This window comes from Mustela putorius, unplaced genomic scaffold (genome assembly GCF_011764305.1).
Source record: "Mustela putorius furo isolate JIRA1106 unplaced genomic scaffold, ASM1176430v1.1 tig00000198_pilon_pilon_pilon, whole genome shotgun sequence".
NCBI lineage: Eukaryota > Metazoa > Chordata > Mammalia > Carnivora > Mustelidae > Mustela > Mustela putorius.
In genome coordinates this window covers 1,537,014-1,552,576 of record NW_025421311.1, presented here as the reverse complement: position 1 = coordinate 1,552,576, position 15,563 = coordinate 1,537,014, and the positions used below count along the sequence as shown (strand labels likewise).

Sequence of the window (15,563 nt, the reverse complement as noted above, 5' to 3'; positions counted from 1 at the left end):
ATAAAGAAATTCTGGATTTGCACATAGCTTTATCTAACTTAAGGTTACTATCTGTGATCCTTCCACTGACAAAAAGTAAAACTTTAAAGGAAAAGAGATGTTGTCTTTTTAATAACCTTGCTCTGGGAAAACATGAGGAAAGTCTGGAAAAAATCTGCATTCAAGTAACAAAGTTTGATTTGGCAAAATCTAAGAAAAGACAACTGAGTGGAAACAATAGAGCAAAAGATAAAAACAGCATTTCACGGAAGAAAAGTCACAAATGGACAGGAAAGGTAAGAAAAGTCCTTTAACCTTACTCAGAGCTTATTTGTAAATGAATTGTGATTTGAAATGCAAATCCCAACCCTCGGTCCTGCATCTCACACCAGCAAGTCAGGGCTAAGCACCCATGAGGCCCGAGGCTGCAGGGCTATGAGAACGCCTCTTACCTCATCTCCAACCGCAGGGGAGCTTCTATGAGGTGCCTGAAAGACTGCCCAGCGCTTTTGTTCCTACACTCGCGCCCCAGGGAAAGTGTCCCCACCCGCTCACTCTCTGTCCTTTCCTTGGAGAGCTGCCTTGTCAATGAAAATACATAAACTCACAAGGATTTTGACGGGCACTGTCAGGTCATCGTATCTTCTCACCAGAAGGTCTGTTGAGGCAGTTAAGTGTGGGGGTGCGGCACGGACCCAGACACCTGCTCTGTGTCCTCACTCCCGGGATCACAACCGTGGAGGACTCCCCTCTGCTCTGCAGCCCCTTCCTTAGGCAGGGATGATGAGGGAGCAGGAGGCTGGCTGAGGACAAAGCAAAAGCTGGCGCCTCGCACCCCCCCTTCACCCGCTCCCCTCCATATGTGTAGCATTCCTCGGGCACCCCTGACTGCCATAAAGCGATAAATAGTTAACTTGCAGAGATCACAGTCCTGTAAGGCAGGAGTCTCCCTTGGTTTGCAAATGTCCTTGAGATTACAACAAAGAAGTTACCTTATCAATAGCCCAATTTCCAGGGACACAGAACTCAGTTCCTCAAGCCCTACTGTCACCCTCCCCTCCATGAAAACGGAAGGAGGCGGAGGTAGAAGGAAAAGTAAATAAAGTTAAATTTCTTCTAAACCTAAATCTCATTAACAAGGATGCCTGATAGCAGGAATGTAACATTCCACCAGGAGACTCCCAATTGTCTTTACTTGATAGTAACCAGGCCTTCAATATCCTGATAGTATTCTTTGCCCCAATAGCCCTTCTGAACACCCCTTTGTCCTCACCTACCCAACTCCTGTGTATATAACCAGCCACTCCTCACAGCCGGGGGCAGCAGCTCTTCCCGCCCACGGGTCCTGTCCCCGTGCTTTAATAAACCACCATTTTGCACCAAAGATGTCTTAAGAATTCTTTCTTTAGTCGTCAGCTCCGAACCTCACCCCACCGAACCTGACTTAGGTTCTGGGACTTCATCAGGGAGACCCGAGAGGGCTTCCGACTGGAGAGTTTCCGGCAGGCCACCAGAACAGGGGCTTGCGGATCTCCCTGGGGACACGAACGTCATATGAACAGGACACCTGTCCGTCCGTCACTTGGGAGTTGCTCTCACAGCAGTCACGTGCTCAGCACGTACTGTCTGTGAGTTTTGAACAGAATTCAACAGCAGACAGCCGTTCAGTGAAGCTGTGGTTCGTCTTCTGAAGACAATGGACCTTTAGCACCAGAAACACAGTCACAGGCACAGTAGATAATGTAAAACTGGGAAGCAGTAGTAGTAGTAGTAATAGTAGTAGTAGTAGTAATAGTATTCCCAGCTTAATTTTTATTTCTAGATAGTGAATTAATGTTTTATGTAAAGCTCTGACTTATGATTGAGCCCTTAAGTCATGACCAGTACCGAGTGTGAGTTTGCTTGTGCTTACGACAGATCTTCTGTGACTCACTGTACAGTGTGTACACTGGTCCACATTTCAGACACGAAACCAACGCTAGGGCTCAGGTGTCTAGGTAAAGGGGAGAGGCTGGTAGAGAATGGGAGCCCAGGGTCCTACCTCCTGGGAGTCGACTCCGGCCACCGTGTGGTCCCACACCAGCCTGCAAGTCGGCTGGAGTCACAGGAACCCTACGCTGTCCCTCACCTCCGCGCTCGCCATCCTAGAACTCCCACTAGGAGTTACGTGCCTGTGGGATGGCGGCTTCTGCCAAGACATCATGCTATTTTTGCTTTGATCTGAAATAATCGTATCAAATGCAAATTATAGACAAATCTCAATGAACTCTTGGTTGAGGTTATAAGAAGTTGAGGGAATTAACTTTGATGACAACACACCCAGCAAATAGACTAGGAAGCTTGCGAATGAGGGAGCTCCGAAGGGAATTCCCTCAGAGTGTGGAATTCTAGCTCTGACACCTCATTTTTTAGGCTCACTTAAAATGGTGTTCATTTCTAATGGCCGGTGTTCTGTGCGAACTAAGAAAGCAGCAGGTGTGGGCTGGAAGACCAGAGTCCCACGTTTTCCATGTTTGTCTCCATCCCTGTGGCTGCAAACACTGGGCCCCAGATTGTGGCGCCCCCGGCTAGGCGGCAGGACAGATGCAGAGAAGGGGAGCAAGTGGCCGACGGGCTGTGTGCCGGGAAGGCGGCTTCTGGAAGGTACTGTGTCCTGTCTGTATCCACAGTGTTCTGGCCAGAAGTGGGTCACACGGTTCCCCTGCTGAGGCCGTGGCCCCTGCACACTTGGCAGCTCCTCCTTTCTCCATGGCCTGGGCTTGCAGAGACTCGGGAAAACTCTCGGTTCGCCAGCCGTCTGCACACAGACATTGTCCGGTGAGGCCCGAACCCCAGGCTTCAGGAGGCTCCCCGCTTGGCACAGCCTGCCGCGGAGACTCCCTCAGCCCCGGCATATGTCATGGGGCTCTCCCACTCTTTCTTCTAGCCTAGCGTACCCTCCTGTTCAACGTCCCCACTTCAGTCAGTGCGGTGGTCTGGTTGGGGTTTTGGTCTCGTGATAAGACCCGTGAAAATGGTAATACGAGAGCAAGTATTTAAGATTTCTGAACCCAATTCCAATAGCTCAGAAACTCCAAAACCACAACATATATTTATTTAAGCTTCCAGCCATTGTAGAATTTCACTGTTTCATGGACAAAGATTGTAAAAAAAAAAAAAAGTCAGCTACATGAGAAATGATAACCCCTCATTGTTTAATGACTCCATCTGTAAAATTCTTACCCTGGTTTCTATGCTGTTATTCCCCATGTCTTCTGGATGACTTGGAGATGCTGCATATTTTAACCAAAACAGAATATATTTACGTGTTTAAAAAGAACACAAATCTAAACCCATATATGACTGAAAAAATTAATGGTCTTATATTTTATTAATTGATATAAAGTTACAATACCAAAAAATAGCCTCAAAAATTAATTACTGATTCCTTAGATATAATATTTTCAATCTCGTACCTACAACATTAAATTTTTTGAGTCACTGGAAACATGAAATTGCCTCACAAAAATACTTAATGTTCTCAAGGGATTTCAGCATTTTAGCATGGACCCTATGAATTACTACTTTTAAAGTTGCACGTGCTGTCATGACCCATGAAAATAAACCCCAGTGAGATCAATAACACACAGTGGGCGACCACGGGACAGTTTTTGAACTAACAGTTTAAATGTAGACTGACCACATGTTGATTTAAAGTTGAAGTAGCAAATGTTTCTTTTTGCTGAAACAGCTTTTATTATCCTAAGACTCTACTGATTTTTCAGAAACAAAGCCGCTCCACACTGAATCCACTGGTCTTGGTTGCCACCACACGGGACGTCGATGTTGGCTACGACACGGTCCCTCTCGGCGCTCGTGTACACGGGCAGAGAGATGCACTCGTCGGGGGAGTACGGCCCATATGCGCCCTGCAGAGAGAGACAGACAATGATGAACTAAACACTCCCCAATGGTAAGAAGGAGTAGTTAATTCTGAAATCTTTTAAATAAGAACTAACGAGTTAACCCCACAGTCCAGCTGTGGTGAGTCAACTGCCAGCCAGCTGTGCAGCATTCATGGTCCCTGAAACTTGAATCGGGAGCATGGTGAAGACCATCCTACACATCCAAACCCTTCATCTCTAAATGTTTTCTTTTTCTTGATTTATTTTTAAATTATGTTTATTAACATGTACTGTATTATTTGCCCCAGGGGTACAGGTCTCTGAATCATTAGTCTTACACAGTTCACAGCACTCACCATAGAACATACCCTTCCCAATGACCATCACCCAGCCACCCTATTCCTCCCCCAACCCCCCCAGCAACTCTGTTTTATGAGACTAAGAGTCTCTTACGGTTTTTCTCCCTCCTGATCCCACCTTGTTTCATTTTTTCCTTCCTTGCCCCCCACAACCCCCCACGCTGCCTCTCAAATTCCTCATATCAGGAAGATCATATGATCATTGTCTTTCTCTGATTGACTTATTTCACTCAACATAATACCCTCCAGTTCCATCCACGTCGTTGCAAATGGCAAGATTTCATATCTGTTGATGGCTGCATAGTATCCCATTGTGTATATATACCACATCTTCTTGATCCATTCATCTGTTGATGGACATCTAGGTTCTTTCCATAGTTTGGCTATTGTGGACATTGCTGCTATAAACATTCGGGTGCACATGCCCCTTTGATCACTACATTTGTATCTTTAGGGTAAATACGCAGTAGGGCGATTGCTGGGTCATAGGGTAGCTCTATTTTCAACTTTTTGAGGAACCTTATTTATTTATTTATTTTTATATGTCTCAAGTCATCTTAAGTAGCTTTCATGCTTTCTCGTATGTGTTACAAGGTCGTCTTGTACATTTCCTGTCTCAATAATCAAGTTAGTCATTCTGAGGATCTGTGATCCTTTAAAGAGAAACGGTATCAGGGTTTGTAATCTGGGTGTGGCGAATGATTGCTCATGCTCGGTCTCAGGGGAGTCTGTGACTGGAGCTTAGAAGCATGGATTTGCTGAAGAAGAGTATCACCAGTTCGTAGTACTTCCAATTCACATTTTGGATTAATGTGTTTACTGAACTTACATAATTTTATTCAACTGATAGATTACTTCTCGGAGTTGAAGTGAGACTTTGAGGAGAAGTTAGACTCGTTCTAGAATTTTCAAATGGAGTCTCAGAAACCCAGCCTCAGATTACCATTCGCTGTGGTGATCTGGTTGGCGAGCAGCAAGCAGCCAGACACAGGCCAGCTGGAAGAAGAGTTGGGCATGTACGAATATGACACCGAAAGCCCGTGTCCCACGGCTACTTGCAGGAGAGCGCAGGCTCTCTGATATGAGAAGGGCTGGCAGAGCTGGCAGCCTGCGACAACACACAGCCACAAACCAAAGAAAATAACAAAATGAAATATCAGATAACAGGTTGACTATGTTCTATGTATTTCGCAAGTATGTTTTATTAGATTTTTCTTTTTTTCTTGAAGATTTATTTTTAAGTATTCTGCACACCCAACGTGGGGCTCGAACCCACAACCCTGAGGTCAAGAGCTCTTCCACTGGAGCCAGCGGGGTGGCCCTGCTGCATTTTTCTCATTAGTTTACGCACAGAGTCCGACTAACTTATTCTAACACATCAGGGTTTTGTTTTTGTTTTAAGAAAAGGAGCTCTTAGGAAATCAGAGTTTTAATGCACAAAATAGTGACACAATTTAGCAATGCAACTCCAGAAAAATGAAATCTCTCGAAACAGCAAACAACCACTTGCCAGCAATGAGTGTTCTGAACAGGGTTGTTCGGTCAAGAATGTCGGCGGACCATGCACACCGTGTCAGGAGAGATACCGGGCTCATCGTTTTCAGTGACATAACGCTAACGACACGCTTCCATCCTAAGTGTCTGGGGGACAAAAGTCACAGAGGAAATGTGTTCATAGTCACTGTTCTTAAACCAGAGTGCGTACAAAGCTGAGCTGTAGGCATAGGTCTTCTGATACCTCGATATGAAAATATTATCACCCTGTGTCACGTAAAGATTGTTTTTGTGAGTGGCTTGTGGAACCCGTTACCCTCGTTGCCCTAGGGATGGACGGATTCTGAATGAGAACTGTCTGCCATGGTGCCTGTGGGCGGGTCTAGGCCTGGGGGTTCCAGAGGCAGACAAGCTTAGGCAGCATTTTTACTGGAAACACGGAACAGAAGCCGAGTGACTTCCTGTGCAATGTCAGAACAGGGTGCCCCCTCCCACAGTCGACCTCCTCCAGCCAGGCTTCCCAAACCACTCCATCAGATGGCAGCTCTAAGGGAAGAGTGGGGTGCAGGTCCATGAAAACCTGTGGGTGAGGGTCTCTGTGGGACTACTCAGAATGGGTGATGTGGCGCTTTCTTCAGCAAAACAGAGATCCCCCTGCTACTCTAGCACACCCGCAGGCCCGGTGGGACCAACTGGACACTGCGTGGGCCACCCATCCTCCAAAACCAGGCTGAGCTCCGAAAACCAAGCTCCTGCTCTCAGTTCTTAGAGGCTCCTCCTGGCCAGAGTGCTGGGAATGACCTGGTCTGGGCTTGCCTTCTCTACCGACACTGTGACACGGCTGCAGGGGCACAAGTGTCCACCACATGTTGCGCTCACAAGCGCGAGTACCTCATGTCCCCAACACAGCACCATCACAGTATCCCTGACTCTGTTCCCTGTGCTGCACTTTCTGTCATTCCCTAACCTGTCCACTCCCCCAGGCCCCTGCCCTCCGGCAACCCACCATGTGCTCTCTGTGTTTTCTGGATCTGTTTCTGGGTTTTGTTCATTTGTATCTTTGATTTGTTAGAGTCTACATCTACGTGAGATCATTCAGCGTGTGTCTCTCTCTGACGTATTTAAACTAGCAGAACCCCTCTAGGTCCACCCATGTTGTCACAATTGGCAGGATCGTATCCTTTTTCGTGGCTGAGTGACACCATTGTCTAGAGAGACAACATCTCTGTTCACACACCTCTGGAAGAGCACAGGGCTGCATGTATGTTTCTCACATTGGTGCTTTCATTTTCTTTGGGTAAATGCCCAGTAGTGCAACGCTCGGTCACAAGGGAGTTCCGTGTTTGTAATTTCTGAGGTGCCTCCACACTGTCTCCCACAGTGGCCACTGACATGCCCACCCACGGCGCATGGGACTTTCTCCACAGCCCCACCGACACTTGCTGTTTCTTAGGGTTTTGATCATAGCCATTCCGTCAGGCATGCAGCGATGTCTCGTTGTGGTCCCTGATGAAATGCGACGGATTTCTGTGTACTGATTTTGTACTCTGCATTTTACCGAATCTGTGGACCTGCTCTAGTAGTCTTTCAGTGGAGTCTTGTGGGTTTCCTACATACAGCATTGTGTCAGAACCTGCAAACCGGGAGGATTCAACTGATTCCTTACTCATCCGGGTGCATTCTGCTCCTTTCTGTTGGCTGACTTCGGAGGCTAGAACTGCTGGCTGTAGGTCGAATAACAGTAGTGAGAGTGCAAGTCGTGGACCTGCTGTTGACCCTGAGGAAGGCTCCCAGTTTCTCCCCGTTGAGGATGAGGTGCACAGTCAATTTTTCATACAAGGCCTTCATCATGTGGAGCTCTGTTCCCTCTGAGTGTCCTTGTTGAGGGTTTTTATCACAAGTGGATGTTGTCCTTTGTCAAATGCTTTCTCTCCACCTACTGAAATACCTTTTTTTTTTAAATAACCTTTCTCTTATTGATGTGATGGGTCACCCCGATTGATCTGCAATACTGAACCACCCTCGCAGCCCTGGCATAAATCCCACTTGATTGTGGTGAATGACTTCTAGGATGTGGTGTTGGATTCAGTTTGCTAATATCTTGTTAAGGATTTCTGCATCCACAGTCATGAGAGATACTGGCCTGTAGCTCTCTTTTTTGTAATATCGTTGTCTGGCTTTGGTATCTGTGTGATACTGGCCTCAGAATGAATTGGGATATCTTTCCTCCTCTTCTTTAAATGTTTAGTGGAATTCACCATTGACACTGCCTGGCCCTGGACTCTTGTTTGGACTCTTCTGATAACTGACTCCATTTCTTGCTGGTCCTCAGTCTGTTCAGATTTTCACTTTCTTCATGTTTCAGTTTTGGTAGGTTATGTGTTTCCAGCAATTTATCTATTTCGTCCAGATTGTCTGATTGGTTGGTGTGTAAATTTTCACAATATTATCATATAACTGTATATTTTTTGTGGTGGTGTTATTTCTCCTCTGTCATTTGTGATTTTATTAACTTGCATCTTCTATATCTTCCACTCTTTTTATGACTCTCATAGAGATTAATACATTTGGTTAATCTTTCTAAGAACCATCTTTTCATTTCACTCATCTGTTTGATTGTTTTGTTTTGTTCCTTTGTTTTTTAGTTTCTATATCATCTATTCCTGCTTCAATTTTTATTATTTCCTTTCTTCGGCTGATTTTGGATTTTGTTTCTTCTATCCCTAGCTCCTTTAGGTGCAAAGTAAGTTATTCATTTGAAATTTTTCTTGTTTCCTGAGGTAGATAGTGTGAGCATCTATTTCCATCATAGAACCTCTATTTCTGCATTCCAAAAAATTTGGACTACTGTGTATCCTTTATCTAAATTTTGATATCATATTAATTACAATATAGTTAACATACAGTGTTACATTAATATCAGGGGTAGGATATAGTGTTCAGCATTTCTTTTTTTTTTTTTTTAATTTTTAATTATGGTAGTTACCACATAGTACATCATTAGTTTTCGATAGTGTTCCAATATTCACTGTTTACATATAACCCCTAGTGGACTGTGCAATCTGTGCCCTCCTTAATACCCACCACCATCGCCTCCAAAACCCTTTGTTTCTCAGAGTCCACAGTCTCTCATGGTTCCTCTTCCCCTCCAATTTCCCTGAAACCCTTCTCTCCATCTCCCCATGTCCTCCATGTTATTTCTTATGCTCCACAAGCAAGTGAAACCATATGATAACTGACTCTCTGCTTGACTTATTTCACTCAGCATCATCTCCTCCAGTCTGTCCATTTTGATACAGAAGTTGTGTATTCATCCTTTCTGATGGAGGCATAATACTCCATTGTATATACGGACCACATCTTCCTAATCCATTCATCTGCTGAAGGGCATCTTGGTTCTTTTCACAGTCGGGCGACCATGGCCATTGCTGCTATGAACACTGGGGTACAGATGGCCCTTCTTTTCACTACATCTGTATCTTTGGGGTAAATACCCAGTAGTGCAATTGTAGGGTCATAGGGTAGCTCTATTTTTAATTTCGTAAGGAATCTCCACAGTTTTCCAGAGTGGCTGCACCAACTTGCATTCCCACCAACAGTGCAAGAGGGTTCCCCTTTCTCCATATCCTCTCCAACACTTGTTGTTTACGGTCTTGCTGATTTTTGGCCATTGTGACCGGTGTAAGGTGGTGTCTCAATGTGGTTTTGATTTGAATCTCCCTGGTGGCTAATGATGATTTACATTTTCTCATGCATCTGTTTGCCATTTGTATGTCTTCTTTGGAGAAGTGTTTGTTCATGTCTTCTGCCCATTTTTTGACGTGATTATCTGTTTGGTGTGTGTTGAGTTTGAGGAGTTCTTTATAGATCTTGGATATCAGCCCTTTGTCTGTAGTGTCACTTGCAAATATCTTCTCCCATTCCGTGGGCGGCCTCTTTGTTTTGTTGACTGTTTCCTTTGCTGTGCGGAAGCTTTGATCTTGATGAAGTCCCACAAGTTCATTTGCGCTTTTGTTTCCTTGGCCCTTGGAGACATGTCCTGAAAGAAGGTGCGGTGGCCGATGTCGAAGAGGTTACTACCTATGTTCTCCTCTAGGATTCTGACGGATTCCTGCCTCATGTTGAGGTATTTTATCCATTTTGAGTTTACCTTTTTGTTTGGTGTAAGAGAATGTTTGAGTTTCATTCTTCTATACATAGCTGTCCCAATTCTCCCAGCACCATTTATTGAAGAGTCTGTCTTTTTCTCACTGGATAATCTTCCTGCTTTGTCAAAGATTATTTGACCATAGAGCCCCTATCTGGGCTCTCTACTCTGTTCTACCAGTCTATATGTGTCTGTTTTTGTGCCAGCCAAGCTGTCTTGGTGATCACAGCTTTGTAGTAAAGCTTGAAATCCGGCAACGTGATGCCCCCAGCTTTGTTTTTCTTTTTCAACATTTCCTTGGCAATTCGGGGTCTCTTCTGGTTCCATACAAATTTTAAGATTGTTTGTTCCAGCACTTTGAAAAATGCTGGTGAAATTTTGGTCGGGATGGCAGTGAAAGTATAGATTGCTCTGGAAGTATAGACATTTTAACAACATTTAGTGTTCTGATGCATGAGCATGGAATACTTTTCCATCTTTTTGCATCTTCTTCGATTTCTTTCATGAGTGTTCTGTAGTTCCTCGAGTACATATCCTTCACCTCTTTGGTTGGGTTTATTCCCAGGTATCTTATGGGTTTGGTGCTACGGGAAAATGGAATTGATTCCCTAATTTCCCTTCCTGTATTTTCATTGTTGGTGTATAAGCAAGCCACTATTTCTGTACATTGACTTAGTATCCTGCCACATTACTGAATTGCTGTGTGAGTTCTAATAGTTTGGGGGTGGAGTCTTTTGGGTTTTCCATATAAAGTATCATGTCATCTGCAAGGAGAGAGAGTTTGACTTCTTCTTTGCCAATCTGAATGTCTTTTACTTCTTTTTGTTGTCTGATTTGTATTGCCAGGACTTCTAATACTATGTTGAACAAGAGTGGTGAGAGTGGGCATCCTTCTCATGTTCTTGATCTCAAAAGTAAATATCCTTCTCAATGAGGAAAAACTGACAGCCTTCCCTTTGAGATCAGGAATTCGACTTTCTGCCCTATTAATTATGGTGTATTATAGTGTGGTTTTCCTCAGGTTCATCTTGTTTTGATCTCTCTGTGCGTCCTGGACCTGAATGTCTGTTTCCCTCCCCAGGTTAGGGAAGTTTTCCATCACTATTTCTGTACATCAGTTTTCTGCCCCTTTGTCTTGTTATTCTCCTTCTGGGGCCCCTATAATATGAACATTTGTTTGCTGGATGTTGTCCATGCTATTCTCTAACCTCATTTTTAAAAATACTTTTTTCCTTTTTATTGTTCAGCATTCATCCTGCCTTCTAAATCACCAATCCTTTCTTCTGTGTCTTCTGGTCTGTGGCTTCACTCTAGGGTGTCTCTGTCGACGCTGTCACTGAGAGCCTCCACTTAGTCTGGTGGGTTTTTTTATGGTCATTACTTTTAAACCCCGTATCAGATGTATTGTTTTCCTCGGTTTTATTCATTTCTCATTGTGGGGTTATGTCTTTTTCTTTGCGTTGGAACATCATCTTCTATCTCCACATTGTGCCAGACCTTCCGTGTGTCTCTGAATTAGGCGACAGCTGAACTTAGGAGAGCGGGCCTAGACTAGAGTGGATTGTGAGTGTGTCTGCTGGTGGGAGCCTTGTTGGGCACGGGCTGGGGTCATGGGGCCCTTGGAGCAGGGGCTGCAGGGTATCCTGAAGAGCAGCTGAAGGCAAAGTGGTGTGTGGGCTGGGGGTGTCCTGGGGTCCTCTGTGAGGGAAGCCCCGTCACGGCCACTCAAACTGAACTGGTTGCAAGCTGGGGTTGTTCCTGGAGGCTGAGCTCAGGCAGATTCTGGCACCCGGAGTGGAAGCTGGTGCAGGTTGGGATGTTCCTGGGTTCCCTGTTCAGGGCACATACTGAGGGTGACTCACTTGATAGGGCTAGGGGCTTGGTGTTCTGTGGTGCTTCACCTTGGGGCTGCCTGAGGGGGCAGCAGGAGCCAGCACAGACAGTCCAGGGGGTCCTGGCAGGCTCGGTGCAGGGGCTCCTGGGCATCGGTCTCTGAGGGCTCTGTGCTGGCGTGTTCTTGGGTACGTACTACACACCTTTGCCCCCTTGGTGTGACAACGGGTGACTTGGTGACTGCAGAGCGGGGGCATCTTGGTGTGGATAGTGCTGGCACCACGATCTTGGTGTGACTCCGAGAACGACGTGGGCTGGGAGCCCGGGTCCCACCGAGGGCAGTAGGCTGGCTCTGATGCTTGGGACTCTGGTCCCCTGTGCACTGTGAAAGCAGATGGGGGAGGTGCATGGTGTGCCCCACCGCTTCACACAGGGTGTGGTGTAGTGGCTCCCCTCTCGGCTGGCAGGACCTTTTAGATTCTCATTGCTTTTCTCAACTGCATCTTTGTTTCTGCGGGCCGTGAAACGCAGCCTGGGGTTTTCTTCCTTCCTTCGTCTCGTCCCTCGCACTGTTCTCTAGCTGGTCTCTGCAGAGGGGGCTCTCTGTGCCATTCTCTGATGCGTGCACAAAGTTGTCATGCCAGAGCTGTTTTTCTAATTAAGGCGTTTGTAAAGTGAGGTAAGTAAAATAGGATGGAAAGATCAAATACGATCCCACGGAGCCATCATTCTGAGTCTTGTAACATCATGTTGCTTTGTGAACAATGGGAGACAGACCGGCATCGGCCCTAACACTACGTTTCTGATTTGCGTTCGGTTTCTGGCCAACTGTGTGCGAGGCCTTCAGGCCATTTTCTTCTGCGTTGTCACTACCCACTTACTCTCCGTGCTCTGATTGTGTTGCTGGGCTCCTCTGTACACATCCTCCTTTTTTCTCCATTTAGGTCACTGTATGCTTTTAATTTTGTTTTCCAGAGAATTAACACTTAATTTGAACCCAACTGAATTAAGCTCTGCAGTCATACACAACTTATATGTTATGCTTAAAAACCCTAACCAAACTCCAACCTTAACTTCTATATGCAATTTTTCAGTTTTGTTCATATACCTATTAAAAGACTGGAGTGAATATTAACTACTCCCTTCCTAAATCCTGGAGACAATGAGGCTGACAGGAGGCGGAAGGGGATACTCTACAAAAACAGTTGCTCTTTTAGGTCTCAGAGCCATGACTGCCAATTATTCCTAGAGCCTAATTAGTTACTCTGTTGCTTTTTATGTTTTCTAAAGTAATTTATAATTATTAGAAAACTCAATGCACTACTTTTTCTTCTAGTAAGCAGTATAGAAATAGATGTTACATCACATAAAGAATCAAAACTTCAAAGTCTATTCACAGATATTCATACTTAAGATTTTAAAATTGTAAAATTGTGTTAAAAGTCATGTACTTCATCTATAATTGTTTTAAAGGCAAATGTCTCCCAAGTTCCAAAGCGTTTCAGTAACTGATGGTCTTAAAGGAGGGAGATGGTAGTAAGTCTTCCCTCTTGTGCTGCATCTGTGATGGTGATGGACAAGGACGCTGACCTCGTGTCTGCAAGGGACACTGCACAGAAGCTCTCTGGAGAGCAGCTCCCCCGACGGAGCTGAGGGCGGACTGGACACGGCAGCCAGACCCGAGGGAGGACGGGGTGCAGAACCAGGTAACATAGGGAAGCACAGTGGGGAGGGACAGTACTGAGGGGCCACGAGCAGATTCCTCTGCCCTGGGGCGCAGAAAAAGCGCTGTAGTTTGAAAGGTCAGCTGGAATGGACAGAAACCAGGCCTGGACTCCTGCCCACCAGGGGGCACCTGCTGGAGCTCTCTCCGTGTCAGGAGGCTGGGGAGACCATGGTTTAGGTTCCCTCCACCTTGACAGCAGAGAGGGCAGGGTCCGGGGGCCACAGCAGCCCCCCGCCTCAGCAAGCCCCAGGCCCCCAGCCTGTTGCAGCTCCAGACACACGGGGTCACAGAGGAACAGCAGCAGTTTAAAAGAGCAACTGGTATAAGAAAGATCCAGCCTGAGAATGTCTGCCACACGGTGAGGAGCTGCTGGAACCCTCTGTGGGTGGGAGAGGCCCTGACAGCAGGGCAGGAACATGGTCCATAGTCACAGCGTGACTGTGCCCTAGCTCACCCGTCTGACACACACGGGGACACCCTTAATCAGTGGTCACCGTGTTGACAGAGGGGCAGACCCCCTCCAGCCCACACACACTGCAGTTGACTTGCCACAGCACAACCCAGGACAGATTGCCCAGGCTACCCCAGCTGCTCTGGCACCAACCGGGCGCTCTCTGGGTGAGGTGTGCTGGGATGGCCCCGGCCTTTGTCCACAGTGACTGGGCAGCCCCAGCACAGAGGGTCCCAGACTTCCCAGCCAACACTGCAGCCAGCCCACCCCACCGTCTACACAGGGCATGATCACCCCTAAGACCCAGTTTGGGAGAACTTGCCATCTGCCTAACTGATCGGAACACACAAAGTCAAGCGAGACGAGGAAACAGAAGACTATGCTCCCAATGAAAGAAGGCGATAAACACCTCAAGAACCAACTAGAATGGAAGCAAGCGAAGTAATGGTCGCAGAGATGCATACCGGACTAGAGAGGAGAGTAGATGAGCTCCGACAAAGAGAAACTAGAAGAACCAATCAGAACCAAGGAATCCAATAACCAATGAAAAGTACAGTGGGAGTCAACAGATGAGAGGACGCAGAAGAATGGGTCAACTGTCTGGAAGACAGGGCAATGGGAAACACCCAATCTGACCAGGAAAAAGAAAGGACGTTTAGAAAATCAGGTTAAGGGATCTCCTGGACAACATGGGCATTCCAAGGGCGAGGAAGTTTAGAGCTACTCTTCAGTAAGCTTTCTGCCCCTTTCCCTCTCTCCTCTGAGACCCTTGTAACATCCAGGCTCAGGAAGCCCAGAGAGCTCCGGAAGAGATGAATCCATGGAGGGCTACTGCACGAAACAAAACAATAAAATGTTGAAAGTTAAATATAAAGACAGAATCTTCAAAGCAGCAAGAGAGAAGCAACCTAGTTACACACAGGGAAACCCCAAAGGCTAGAGGCCACACTGGAGGCACAAGATACATACTAAGTGATCAAGGGAAAAAACTAGAACCAAGAGTCCTCCACACCATGAGTTTACCTTTCAGAACTGAAGGGGAGAGAGAGTTTACCAGAGACACAGATCCTAAAGGAGCTGATCACTATTAAACTGACTTTAAAGAAGTACTTTTAATATTTATTTTGAGGGGAAAAGGAAATACCTTAATCAGACAAAATTATGAATGAAAAAATTTCATCAGTAACAGCAAATATGTAGTGACGAGTGGAAAGCAGTGATGTAAAAAAAGCTAGTATGAAGGTGTGTACAGAAAACATCAAGGGGCTGAGTAAAAATGAAGTTCTTTTAGAAAGTATTCAGACTTCATGAGACCTTCAGATCCTATATAGGAACCTCACAGTAACTGCAAAACAAATGTACAAGAGACACACAGAAATTAAAGGGAAAGTCAAATCTAATGCTGTACAAAGTTCTGTACAAAGTGTTACCAGGAGATAGAGCAAGAGAAGATGAAAGAAACAAGGAACAACTACAACCAGAAAAAGATCAACAAAATGGCAATAAATTCTTATCAATAATTCCTTTAACTGTAAATGGTCTAAATGCTCCAGTCAACAGACATCGGGAGAATGAATGGATATAAAAGAAGACCCACCTCTGTGCTGCCTGTGGGGGACTCACTCCAGACCCCGAGACACCTACACCTTGAACATGAAGAGTTGGAGAAAGACAAGCCACGAAGACGGTA

At 45.8% G+C, this 15,563-nt stretch overlaps 1 protein-coding gene across 4 annotated transcripts in view; it reads right to left on the bottom strand.

Annotated features, from left to right (window-relative positions):
• Window positions 1-3,051: 3,051 nt before the first annotated feature.
• The window catches only part of DYNC2H1 (dynein cytoplasmic 2 heavy chain 1), a 256,629-nt gene continuing 244,117 nt past the window's right edge, over window positions 3,052-15,563 (bottom strand). For all 4 annotated transcript variants that reach the window (XM_045077504.1, XM_045077505.1, XM_045077507.1 and 1 more), the window contains one exon: window positions 3,052-3,887. In XM_045077504.1, the coding sequence (XP_044933439.1) occupies window positions 3,729-3,887 (159 nt within the window). In that variant the 3' untranslated portion in view covers window positions 3,052-3,728. The remainder of the gene's footprint in view (window positions 3,888-15,563) is intronic.